Source organism: Haliotis rubra, unplaced genomic scaffold (assembly GCF_003918875.1).
Source record: "Haliotis rubra isolate DU_JTF1 unplaced genomic scaffold, ASM391887v1 Scf29, whole genome shotgun sequence".
NCBI classification, from domain to species: domain Eukaryota; kingdom Metazoa; phylum Mollusca; class Gastropoda; order Lepetellida; family Haliotidae; genus Haliotis; species Haliotis rubra.
This window is the reverse complement of record NW_025766957.1, coordinates 436,468-449,836: the sequence shown is the minus strand read 5'-3', so window position 1 is coordinate 449,836 and position 13,369 is coordinate 436,468. Positions and strand designations below refer to the sequence as shown.

At 41.9% G+C, this 13,369-nt stretch overlaps 1 protein-coding gene across 1 annotated transcript; it reads left to right on the top strand.

The window, feature by feature from the left end:
- The first annotated feature begins 864 nt into the window (after positions 1–864).
- Positions 865–12,640, top strand: LOC124281770 (integrator complex subunit 12-like). Its single transcript, XM_046717744.1, has 8 exons — positions 865–939; positions 2,118–2,270; positions 2,791–2,877; positions 3,903–4,231; positions 4,930–4,996; positions 7,988–8,080; positions 8,926–9,072; positions 11,027–12,640. Exons 2-8 carry the CDS (start codon positions 2,142–2,144, stop codon positions 11,465–11,467), a joined length of 1,293 nt encoding a protein of 430 aa, XP_046573700.1. The 5' UTR covers positions 865–939; positions 2,118–2,141; the 3' UTR covers positions 11,468–12,640.
- The last annotated feature ends 729 nt before the right edge of the window (positions 12,641–13,369 follow it).

The window sequence follows — 13,369 nt, the reverse complement described above, 5'->3', positions numbered from 1 at the left end:
ATTTCCTCTGATAAGCGCCGAGACTGGAGGTCCATGGAAAAAATTAAGCGCCACGGTACTTTTAAGACAGACTGAACATTTACTTACCTAATATCAGTTTGCCTGGGAAAGTGAGTGAGTGAGTGAGTTTTGGTTTTACGCCGCTTTTAGAATATTCCAGCTACATCACGGCGGGGGACACCAGAAATGGGCTTTACACATTGTACCCATGTGGGGAATCGAATCCGGGCCTTCGGCGTGACGAGCGAACGCTTTAACCACTAGGCTACCCCCACCTCCCCTTGCCTGGGACAGGAAGCAGGAAGAGGAGTAGAGGAACATCTTTAAAACGTCCTATTCATTTGTACGAATCTTGTTTGCTGGCTTCTCCTCAGCTTGTAACACCATATATCTTCAATTGCTTATGCCAAATGTATTAACATGTCTGTTGATTCAACACAATCAACACTATCAGAGACTTGTCACATAAATAGTTAGACTATGCAAAATATATATAACTTTGGTAGAAAGAAATAATTCCTTATAAATTGAAAAGGATCCCCGGTGAGAAGGGAGACTCAGAACCTGAGGAAATCTAAACCTGCTTCGTTTAGGGCTTTAGCATTGCAGGGAGGACTGGGTATAAGAAGGGAAAATATTGTGGTTCAGGAACTGTGAGACAGACTCCACTGTTGTTGAATGATAGTACGATGCAATAATAATCAAAACGTGAATATATGTTTCTGTACATATCGTTTATTAAGTAAATAAAATAATTTGTATTAACTAAATTAACGAACATGAATGACGGACCATTCTTTCATACAGTTTGCTTCAGTTTCTCTGAATCCGAAATCGTTTTTTTTCCGGAACGGGAACGTAAAAGGAAAGATAACTCTAAACTGATGTCGTTCTAGCGCTTGATTGTGTCTCACGATTTCAACTGTAAACGGATTAAAGGTGTGTATGTCAAGAATATATTGTGAACTCTCAATTGGAAAGATTGTATTAGTTTCTGAAACTACTAATTTTGAAAGAGGAAATGTGCATGTCTCCATTCAACTGACCGGTACTACGCAAGACAATCTCTCATCAGTCTCAATCTCATGTTTTCTGAAAACGCACAGAATCTGTCAGACAGATGCCTACCAGGAAACTGATAAGACGAGCTCAGAAGTATCCTAACCGTAAACAAACGCCCTCACATTCATTAATAATATATTTTGGAAACAATAGTAGATGAAGAGATATCTATGTTAATTTATTGGGTAAGTTTTGAAGTTTTTGGTTTCCTAAACATGCCCGAGAACGAATATCAATTAAAAGTAAACATTTTGAATATAATTTATATGGATACCTGCATCATGTGTATATTGGATATTTTGGGCCATACACAAATTAATTAAAGAAAGGATGACTTTAGATACCTTCTGCTGAAAAATACTGGTGAAAACAGGATCCCCTGATTAAGCAAGTTTGTTATCACCTGATCATGCACCTGAATGGCTCCTGAACATAATACTGACTGATTACATTACCATTGTAAGTTGTGTATTCACCAATCAACAACAAAACAGATGTCAGTCTGGCTCCAGCCTTTTAATTTTATGTCCTTTGTAATGCTATCTGTTATGTATTTGTCTTCTGTTCCTAACCATAAATGAACTCGTTTTGTAAAGCACAGCGAATAATACTGAAAACATGTCAAACCAGTTGATATTATACTCCATAATAAGCACATTTTGATTCCACAGAGAAAAGAACTATCTATACTGACAAAATTTGGACTCTTTTAACCCTTTAAAGTAGATGGCAAAAGACATAGAAAAAGTACCAAGAGTTTAAAGCATGTAAGTAAGGCCTCATATACATACCATAGATAGAGAATACTACACGAGGTCTCATTACATACGAATTATACGAAACGAGTGTCCTTCCTATAGTATGCAACTACCCATACGTTGACCACGTGGGTAATAATACTAAATATTTGATAGATAAACTAAGTTATTTTATATATGAATTACATATGTATATGTCATGGTGGAAAGTTCTGTGCATTGTTGTTATGAAATGGGATGCAATGTAAAACAACATTCACTCACCTAGAGTATATTTTTGTTTCCCGACTGCTGTAGAGGAAACATCTCAGTGAGGACAGTATGGCCTCCCTGGAACTAGACCCCATGTTTGTGAAGGCTCTCAAACTGCTGCACTCCCGGAACAAGGACTCGGCTGCTCAACTCAAGGCCATGCTTGACGATGTCATCGCACAGAGGCGGGATCAAAAGGTCTGGCTCATATGAGGCCACACTTTATAATTTATAGTTGACTGATTTTTGTTTTCAGTAATGTTTGTCAAAATATAGATACATTTGTGTAGCTCAGTATATTTATGTTGGACATGAAGTCATTGGGATAGTCCAGTTCAGGACAATTAAATGGTATTAATACATGTACTCTATAAAGTGTAAAATGTTGAGTAGTTATATAGAGTTACATATTTATTTTTTAGCATAAACACCTCCGTGTATAATATGTTTGTATTTGTCAGTGACTACATGTATACAAATCGTTGGATACGATTATATTCTTGTGTGTGATTATATAATCTTTCAAATCATCTTTGAGGTAAACTTTTCTATCCATCAAAGACAGATACACATGATAAAGAGGCAAATAAAATTTGTTCCAAAAACTACTGGACAAAATATATTTTTGCAAAACAGATCTCCAGTTGTTGGGATCTATGAAACTGTCTGTCTTAACTTTTGAACTCATTCTCTCATGTCAATGATACTGTCTGTCTAGGGTGGGTCTAATGAGTCAGAGAAACCCTCCAAGAAGGAGGAAGATGCCAGTCGCAAGCGGGATTCCGAGAAGAGGCACTTAGAGAAGGTGGGTAACCTCCTTTTGTGACTTCTTACCGACACAGGATAGGTGAGATGAGGTGAGGTGAAATTGGGTTTTACATCGTGCCTGAGAATATTTCGCTCATATTATGACGTGCATGCATGTGGATGTATATGTACGGCTGCTTGTACTAGCCTAGACTGAAGCTGGTTTTATAGTGCTAGCCCATTGAGATACCATGCCGCAGTGAAGCATGAATACCCCACTCAGACACATTATACTGACTCCGAGCTGACCAGTCCTTGTTGCACCATTAATGCCGAGAGCCAGGCAGGGACCAACAAGTACGATATTTTAACGTCTTTTGGTATGATGCGGTCGGGGATCGAACCCGCGACCTTCCGCTCTCTGGGCGGACGCTCTAACCACTACACCACGGAGGCGGTCACACAGGATAGGGTTACTAGGAGCATTTGTAGCCCTGGGGCTCCTTTCACAAAGCACCAAGGTGATCGTAAGTCACTAAGGTAACCTTAGTGCAATGTTAAAGAATGGGAGTTAAAGCTAACCTTAGTAAAGGTTGCTTCGTGAAAGGAGCCCCAGTTATCTACATCTCTGAGTTGTGACTGTGTGAGGATGCAATAATCAAAGATCACTTGTGCTTGTCTGTTGCATAAAGCTGATGAGAATGAGAGCAGCAATGTTCTTTCATGTTGCTGGAATATTGCTAAAAGCTGCAGAAAACTAAACTCACTCACTCACTCACTCACTCATGTTTCCTTGTTAGCCCCATGCATGAAATTTAAACAGTGTGCCATGTTACCATGAAATCTTGGTACATGTTAGCAACTGAGAAAAAATATGTAAAACTTAACATATTGCTGAAAAATTTAAACACAGAACTGAAGAAAGGTTTGAACTTTCATTCAACACTAAGCTATAGACCAGACTCAGTCTGACCTGTTTACTTGTTTTGAGTTATTTCTAACACTGGTTACCATGGTTACATGTAGCTCTGGCTCTTGGCCCATTATGTTGGAAACATTACTGATTCACTTCAGTTTTCTCAGAATGTGACAGAGTCCTCGCAGGATTCCAAGAAACCAAGACTAGACTCCCAGGCACCTTCAGAGAAAGAATCGTCCAAATCGAGTCGTGAGAAAGAGAAGGAGCGAGAGAAGGAGAAACAGAGGAAGGAGAAAGAGGCCAAGGAGAAAGAAAGGAAGGTGCAGGAGAAGAAAGAGCAAGAGAGGGAGAGAGCTGAGAAAGAAAGACTGGAGCGAGAGAAGGAGCGAGAGAAAAAGGAAGCAGCAGTAGATGATGAGTCAACGGATGAAGAGAGAAGTATGGATGCAGACGACTTTGCCTTTGACCTTGGAATATCCTGTGTTGTCTGCAGGTAGGTTACCATTCTCAAGTCACACACTTTGACAAATAGGACATTCAGCATATAACAGACGTGATATTTCAGTCTATTGTCATAATGATTACAGTTGTCTGACTTCCATTTTTGTGGAAGTCGTGGGGGCTGAGCGGGTTAGGTGGCTGACTTTGTGTGCTGGCGATTAGGTGCCTGACTCTGAGGGTGTGGGTTCAATCCCGGATGGCACTCTCTCTCCCTCCCTCACTCACATACTAAGGGAAGCTAAAGATTGATAATCGCTTGAAGTATGGACCTTGTTTATATATACAGTGAGACCTTACTTACCACCTAAGTCCTGCCTTCTGGAAAAAATCATTGAACATATGATTTACTATATTACAAGATGCAATTACACATATATCTGTAAAATCTGGTTTGTGGATTTTGTGACCAAAGTGGTCAAATATGCATACAACAATTTCTCTGGCCAGAATGTACTGCTATATGTGTTTATACCAGACATTGATCATTTGATCAAATGATCAAAGTTAAATTGTCATTCGAATGAAACTAAGAGATGCTCAAAATTTAAACATGCTAAATAGTAATATGCAGACATCTTTAGGACCAGCTCAGTAGGTATTCTAGGGTGATGATGTATGGGTTGATGATAAGTGTTGCTTATAAGCATACAAGATACAGAACAATGACGTATTCACCATTTCATGTTCCAGGCAGTTCGATGTCAGTTCTGGAAATCAGCTGGTAGAGTGCCAGGAGTGTCACAATTTGTATCACCAGGTGAGTGGATACTATCTGTATCACCTGGTACATTAAGCTCCATCTCCTGTATCACCTGGTAAGTAGAGCTCCACACCCTGTATCACCTGGTAAGTAGAGCTCCACAACCTGTATCACCTGGTAAGTAGAGCTCCACAACCTGTATCACCTGGTAAGTAGAGCTCCACAACATGTATCATCTGGTAAGTAGAGCTCCATAACTGTATCACCTGGTAAGTAGAGCTCCACAGCCTGTATCACCTTGTAAGTAAAGCTCCACAACCTGTATCACCTGGTAAGTAGAGCTCCACAACCTGTATCACCTGGTAAGTAGAGCTCCACAACCTGTATCACCTGGTAAGGTGTATCATCTGGTAGTAGAGCTCCAACCTGTATCACCAGGTAAGTAGAGCTCCATCTCCTGTATCACCTGGTAAGTAGAGCTCCACAACCTGTATCACCTGGTACATAGAGCTCCACAACCTGTATCACCTGGTATCAGTAGAGCTCCACAACCTGTATCACCTGGTAAGTAGAGCTCCACAACCTGTATCACCTGGTAAGTAGAGCTCCACAGCCTGTATCACCTGGTACAGTAGAGCTCCACAACCTGTATCACCTGGTAAGTAGAGCTCCACAACCTGTATCACCTGGTACATAGAGCTCCACAACCTGTATCACCTGGTAAGTAGAGCTCCACAACCTGTATCACCTGGTAAGTAGAGCTCCACAACCTGTATCAGCTCCACAACCTGTACACCTGGTAAGTAGAGCTCCACAACCTGTATCACCTGGTAGAGCTCCACAAGCTCCACAACCTGTATCACCTGGTAAGTAGAGCTCCCACAGCCTGTATCACCTAGAGCTCCACAGCTCCTGTATCACCTGGTAAGTAGAGCTCCACAACCTGTATCACCTGGTAAGTAGAGCTCCACAACCTGTATCACCTGGTAAGTAGAGCTCCACAACCTGTATCACCTGGTACATAGAGCTCCACAAGAGCTCCAGTAGAGCTCCACAACCTGTATCACCTGGTGCAAGTAGAGCTCCACAACCTGTATCACCTGGTAAGTAGAGCTCCACAACCTGTATCACCTGGTAAGTAGAGCTCCACAACCTGTATCACCTGGTAAGTAGAGCTCCACAACCTGTATCACCTGGTAAGTAGAGCTCCACAACCTGTATCACCTGGTACATAGAGCTCCACAACCTGTATCACCTGGTAAGTAGAGCTCCACAACCTGTATCACCTAGGTACAACCTGTAGTAGAGCTCCACAACCTGTATCACCTGGTAAGTAGAGCTCCACAACCTGTATCACCTGGTAAGTAGAGCTCCACAACCTGTATCACCTGGTAAGTAGAGCTCCACAACCTGTATCACCTGGTAAGTAGAGCTCCACAACCTGTATCACCTGGTAAGTAGAGCTCCACAACCTGTATCACCTGGTAAGTAGAGCTCCACAACCTGTATCACCTGGTAAGTAGAGCTCCACAACCTGTATCACCTGGTAAGTAGAGCTCCATAACCTGTATCACCTGGTACATAGAGCTCCACAACCTGTATCACCTGGTAAGTAGAGCTCCACAACCTGTATCACCTGGTAAGTAGAGCTCCACAACTGTATCACCTGGTACATAGAGCTCCACAACCTGTATCACCTGGTAAGTAGAGCTCCACAACCTGTATCACCTGGTAAGTAGAGCTCCACAACCTGTATCACCTGGTACATAGAGCTCCACAACCTGTATCACCTGGTACATAGAGCTCCACAACCTGTATCACCTGGTAAGTAGAGCTCCACAACCTGTATCACCTGGTAAGTAGAGCTCCACAACCTGTATCACCTGGTAAGTAGAGCTCCACAACCTGTATCACCTGGTAAGTAGAGCTCCACAACCTGTATCACCTGGTAAGTAGAGCTCCACAACCTGTATCACCTGGTAAGTAGAGCTCCACAACCTGTATCACCTGGTAAGTAGAGCTCCACAACCTGTATCACCTGGTAAGTAGAGCTCCACAACCTGTATCACCTGGTAAGTAGAGCTCCACAACCTGTATCACCTGGTAAGTAGAGCTCCACAACCTGTATCACCTGGTAAGTAGAGCTCCACAACCTGTATCACCTGGTAAGTAGAGCTCCACAACCTGTATCACCTGGTAAGTAGAGCTCCACAACCTGTATCACCTGGCTCCACAACCTGTATCACCTGGTAAGTAGAGCTCCATAACCTGTATCACCTGGTAAGTAGAGCTCCACAACCTGTATCACCTGGTAAGTAGAGCTCCACAACCTGTATCACCTGGTAAGTAGAGCTCCATAACTGTATCACCTGGTAAGTAGAGCTCCACAACCTGTATCACCTGGTAAGTAGAGCTCCACAACCTGTATCACCTGGTAAGTAGAGCTCCACAACCTGTATCACCTGTATCAGCTCCTGGTAAGTAGAGCTCCACAACCTGTATCACCTGGTAAGTAGAGCTCCACAACCTGTATCACCTGGTACATAGAGCTCCACAACCTGTATCAGTAGAGCTCCACAACCTGTATCACCTGGTACATAGAGCTGGTAAGTAGAGCTCACAAACTGTATCACCTGGTACATAGAGCTCCACAGCCTGTATCACCTGGTAAGTAGAGCTCCACAACCTGTATCACCTGGTAAGTAGAGCTCCACAACTGTATCACCTGGTAAGTAGAGCTCCACAACTGTATCGCCTGGTAAGTAGAGCTCCACAGCCTGTATCACCTGGTACATAGAGCTCCACAACCTGTATCACTAATGATTACAATGTCAAGGTCAGTGTAAGAATGGCTTAATGTAGATTCTGTGACATATAAATTGATTTGCAAACAGTGATTAAAAATATTCAAAATTTCTCAGAAATAAGAAAATGTGTCAAACCCAACTCACTCTGGTAAAACTGTATGGTGAGACCAGATCATAAACTGCCTGTCACATCTATGTTTTTGCATCGATGACTCCTGACAAATTGTTTCTATGGTTACAGGAATGTCACCGGCCGCCTGTCACGGAGCAGGATGTGAATGACCCAAGGTTCGTGTGGTACTGTTCCCGGTGTTCCAAGTCCATGAAAAAGATGGTAGGTATCTGGACCTGACAAGAAAACCTTCCAGTGTCTGCTAGCTTGTGTCTTCTTTCTCATGACCCACTGCCACTAGAACTGCCCATGTCAGTAACAGCATTTATTATTTTAGCTCTATTAAAAAATATTCCAATTTCATTTTAGCTCTGGATTCTTACTTTTTCAACATTGTTCTCAGGACATGCAGTGCAACAGTATATATATATGCCATGAACTATGTAAGAATGTCTATATTTCCATGACAGTACCCGTGAAGGTCCGGGTTAGAATTGATCTTCAGTAACCCATGCTTGTCGTATGAGGCGACTAACGGGATCGGGTGGTCAGGCTCGCTGACTTGGTTGACACATTTCATTGGTTCCCAATTGCGCAGATCGATGCTCATGCTGTTGATCACTGGATTGTCTGGTCCAGACTCGATTATTTACAGACTGCTGCCATATAGCTGGAATATTGCTGAGTGTGGCGTAAAACTAAACTCACTCACTCCATGACAGTTAATTTGAAAATGGTCTTATTTTTGTGATAATAATATAAAATATATATTGGGCGTGGGGGATGAGGGTGCTGACAATATGAAAAGTATATATTTCTTGATAGGCAATGTGAGAATGTGTTGATGTTCTTGATGATGCAAGTGGGAACCCACATGAGTGAGAGTGGGTGGGTGTGTGTGTGCATGCATGCGTGAGTAAATGAGGTTTTATGCCGCTCATAGCAATATTCCAGTTATATCATGGTAATTACACATGAATATGTGTCTATGTAAATATGAGTTCATGACATGACAATGTATATAATTCATTGACAGTTCATGATTTGAAACTGTATCTATTTCACAGCAGGTTTCCAAGCCCTCGAAGCCCAAGTCTTCCTCCTCCTCCTCGGCTGTGGCACAGAGCAAGGAGTCTCCTCCTCTCTTCACCAAACCCAGCAAGACGGACACCACACCTGCCAATGTGCTGCCCTTCAGGAGAATGGATGCCAAGGTCAGGGTCATTCTAGTAAACTGCTTGGAGGACAGCATTGTTAATTTTAAGTTAATTATGGCTCATCCCATGGAATGTTGTGAAACATGTGTCTGTATAGTTTCATGTCCCCAGATTCAGTAAAGGGCTTCAGTATTTACCTCACTTGAAAAAGTTTTCATTTGCCCAGCATGAACATCTTCGCGTCACTGAGCGAATGAGTATACATGTAGTTTTGTAGCAATATTCCAGCAGTATCACAGCAGGGGACAAACAATGATGACACTTAAATATTTTCAAGCCTGTAGTTTGAGGTGCAGCCAAGTTAAAAACAATATTTTGGGCCTTTATTTGGACATTTTTTTCAAAATTGATGAAATTTAGGACCAGGAATTATAAGTGGAGCTCAAGACATTTGCTCAGCTTCTCTTGCAAAATATTGTAATAAATTTGGACCTTTTTATTTCTCCTCGAGTTCAGCAACTTGTAGTTAATAGTGCTCATGATTCTTTCCAAGAGCTTTCCTTGCAGAGGAAACATCATCTCTTTTCAGTAATGAAGCTAAAATTTTATAAAGGTTCAAATTGAAAAATCTATATGCAGTGTTTGAAATAAGGCTCGTCCGACCATTCGAGACGGGCTAGATTTCAGACGGACGGTCTAAATTTACAACTAGCCAGCCCGATGGTCTGGTAAAAAATTTAGATGAAATGTTCCATACATCTGAGTAGTTTTCTTTGCATTGTCTGTTCTGGTTAAATCCATGTTGGGCTGGTAATATTTTGAAGTCACCAGCCCTGTTGTCCGGTTGGGTTTTTGGCATATTTTGTACACTGCTATATGTGACAATTATTCACTCATTTCATTTCTACATGTCATAAAAATTGGTACTTGTTCAGTTTCACCTCATAGGTTCTGTTATGTGCAATATTTTAATTGAGTACTTTGACAATCCCAGTGGACATTTTCAATCACAATGTTGCAGCAATAGGATTGTTAATGTGGCCAGATTGTTACAGTGTTATATGTCCATTGAACATTATTCTGTGAACTTCCCACTTATATAGTCCCACATAAAAAGACAAAGTTGTGAAGTTGACATTAAAGTTGTATATGTTGACATTAAAGTTTATCATGTCCAGCCCTGTAAATAATCGACTGGACCAGACAATCAGTGATCAACAGAAATCGATCTGGCGAATTGGGAACCGATAACCAACCAAGTCAGCGAGCCTTGATAGTTGCCTTTACGACAAGCATAATATGACAAGAACACCTATTCATCCCCGGATTCTCAGTAGAAAAAACACCATAATATACATACATATCTGAAGATCTGGGTCAGAATTGGTATTCAGCAACCCATGATTGTCTTAAGAGGCGACTATTGGAAGGCTTGCTGACCTGACATGTCACTGTATCCCAATTGCGTAGATCGATGCTCATGATGTTGATCACTGGATTGTTTGGTCCAGACTCGATTATGTAGACTGCCCCAATACAGCTGGAATATTACTGAATGTGGTGAACAATAAACAATTCTTAAGAGGCATGTTTAGCTTAGGGAGCTAAACTTTGACTTGAGCTAAGGTCAGACTGTGTTGCACTTTTCATCATTAACTTTCATATCAATGTTATTGATACTTCTCTGTCCTTTGTAAGGACATTTGAACTCTTCTTCGCCTGTTAACACTATTCCCTCATCAACCATGAAGGTCCAGGTTAGAATGAACCTTCAGTAACCCATGCTTGTCGTAGGAGGCGACTAACGGGATCGGGTGGTCAGACTTGCCGACTTGGTTGACACGTCATTGGTTCCCAATAGCGTGGGTCGATGTTCAGGTTGTTGATGACTGGATTGTCTGGTCCAGACTCGATTATTTACAGACCGCCGCCATATAGCTGGAATATTGCTGAGTGCGGCGTAAAACTAAGTTCACTCACTCACTCACTATTCCCTCGTCATGGTTTGCAGACAGTGGTGGTCAAGGAGCCGACTACCACCAAGAGTGTCAGCAGTAAAGAGTCTGGCAACTCTAAACCTCTCAGTGGCCTGGCAAGTCTGGCAGCTAATCTCGCGGGGAAAAGCGAAACAGCCAAACCAAAGGTGTCAGAGTCATCCAAGAAAACTGAGAAGTTCAGCTCAAAGGAGTCCAGCAAGCTGACATCACAGAAATCAGACTCGGGTAAAACTTCATCACAGAAGTCTGACCATTCTGAGAAGAGTTCCAGTTCTTCCAAATCCAGCTCCTCCAAGTCCTCCAGCTCATCTACCAGTGTGTCATCAGGTGGCAGCGGCAAGCAGTCCAGTGGCTCTGCCCCATCCACAGCGGCAGCCAGTGCTGACAAAAGACTTCAGATGATGAAGAAGAAAGCAGCTGCTAAGTTGCACGAGAAGAAGGTCCACTTGAAATAAAATCAGCGGAAAGGGCAAGCAGTGATTTGCACAATTTGAACTATAATGTAACAGTGGAAGTGGTGGCAAACTGTTCAAGTGAGCTTAGTTTTACGCTGCTTTTAGCACTATTCCAGCAAATGATCAAGCTCGCGAGTGCCCATGTTTCCAAACCCTCAGGCGACACCAAAAAAAGGGTTCACACATTGTACCCATGTGGGGAATCGAAACCAGAGTTTTCGGTGTGATGAGTGAACGCTTGACCTTCAAGGCTACCCCACCGCCCCTGCAGACTGTTACAATGCTCACTCGTTATTGTGAACAGTAGTTTTATTTAAACATGGGTACATGGTGTGGAGCTCATTATTGAAATCATATGGGATTGGGAGTTGATGCTGAGGGTTTAACTTCCGAAATGTGTGTGTGTGTGTGTGTGTGTGTGTGTGTGTGTGTGTGAGTGAGTGATGATGATTTTGCACCATTTTAAACAATATTCCAGCAATATCATGGCAAGGGACACCAGAAACGGGCTTCACATGTTGTACCTACGTGGAGATTTCAACCTGGGTCTTTATTTTGATGAGCAACCCTACTGCCCCAAGTGTAAAATCTACAGCTGTGTGGAACTATACTACTCACACTTTGATAAGGATCACAACTTTACTTAAATGTAGATTTATGATATGAAATTGTATCCATTTAAAACTGGATAAATAATAGTATGGTAACCCCTCTTTAGGCAGACGGCCACTCTATGCTAACATTATGCACTTGATACATGAGTAACCATAAAATGGTTTTCATCAAATCAACCCTTTTGCAAATCATGGAGCGAGTCATTGACAAATAAACAACACCTGTCAATAGCAGGTATGGGATCCACAAGATGCAATGACATACTGAAACCTAGGGACCATGCTTACAATAAGCTTAGATATTTCAACCAAATTTGACCCCACATCATAGTTTTCTGTTGAATCCATGATTTGATCCTTAGCAGAGTGTGAATAGTATAGTTTGTCAGGATCTGACTTTGATTGTGACTGACTGATTGGAAAAGTGGCAGTATGTCCTATATCTGAAAAGTCAGTTATTTGTGGATGTCATCAGAAGTTTGTGAAGAATCTATGGAGTTATTCAGGTGTCTTCTCCTTGAATTGCTGTCATCTTTGACAATAAAAATGCGAACTAAGATATATTTCTTATATTTTTATTCATTCTAGTCAATGATAATTGATGCCTGCCTCTTTATGCTCAGTTATCATAAAGGGCAGCCTTATAAAAAATATTTCACAATCAAATGTTCACAGACCCCCTCTGCCGTAAGGACATGGATAAGAATGTACGTGCGATTGGTCACACAGCAACTACAGACACCTTGCCTGGTACACAGATGTGGGTCAAGGCTGTGACCTTGACAGATACATATAAGTGGGTCATGATCACGATAACCTTGCCAATAACACAGAAATAGGCATAAGTCATCTGACCTTACCAATAACACAGAAGTGAAGCAGGGTCATGTGACCTTGATGACAACACAAGGTCAAGGACACATGACCTTGCCAGTAACACAGAAGTGGGTCAAGGTCACAACAGCCTGCTATACAGATCTACATTGGTGTATTGATACACCATCGCTTGTACTACACTAGGGCCCCAGCCTATGACAAGACAGACATTCTGGATATACCTGTTTGATTGGAAGAAATGGACAGTACAGTTCTATCATTAACACTCTAATAGCCAGGTAAATACATAGATACATATATTTATAAGCCATTACTTCATATAGTGCTCACACTTACTGTTTTGAAAATGCAACATGCGTACAGAGTGGATATTTAACCAAATGCATCTAACCTTGCATGGTCCCTGTTTTTCCCTTCGGTCTCCTTCAACCCATTAACTATAAGGCACATA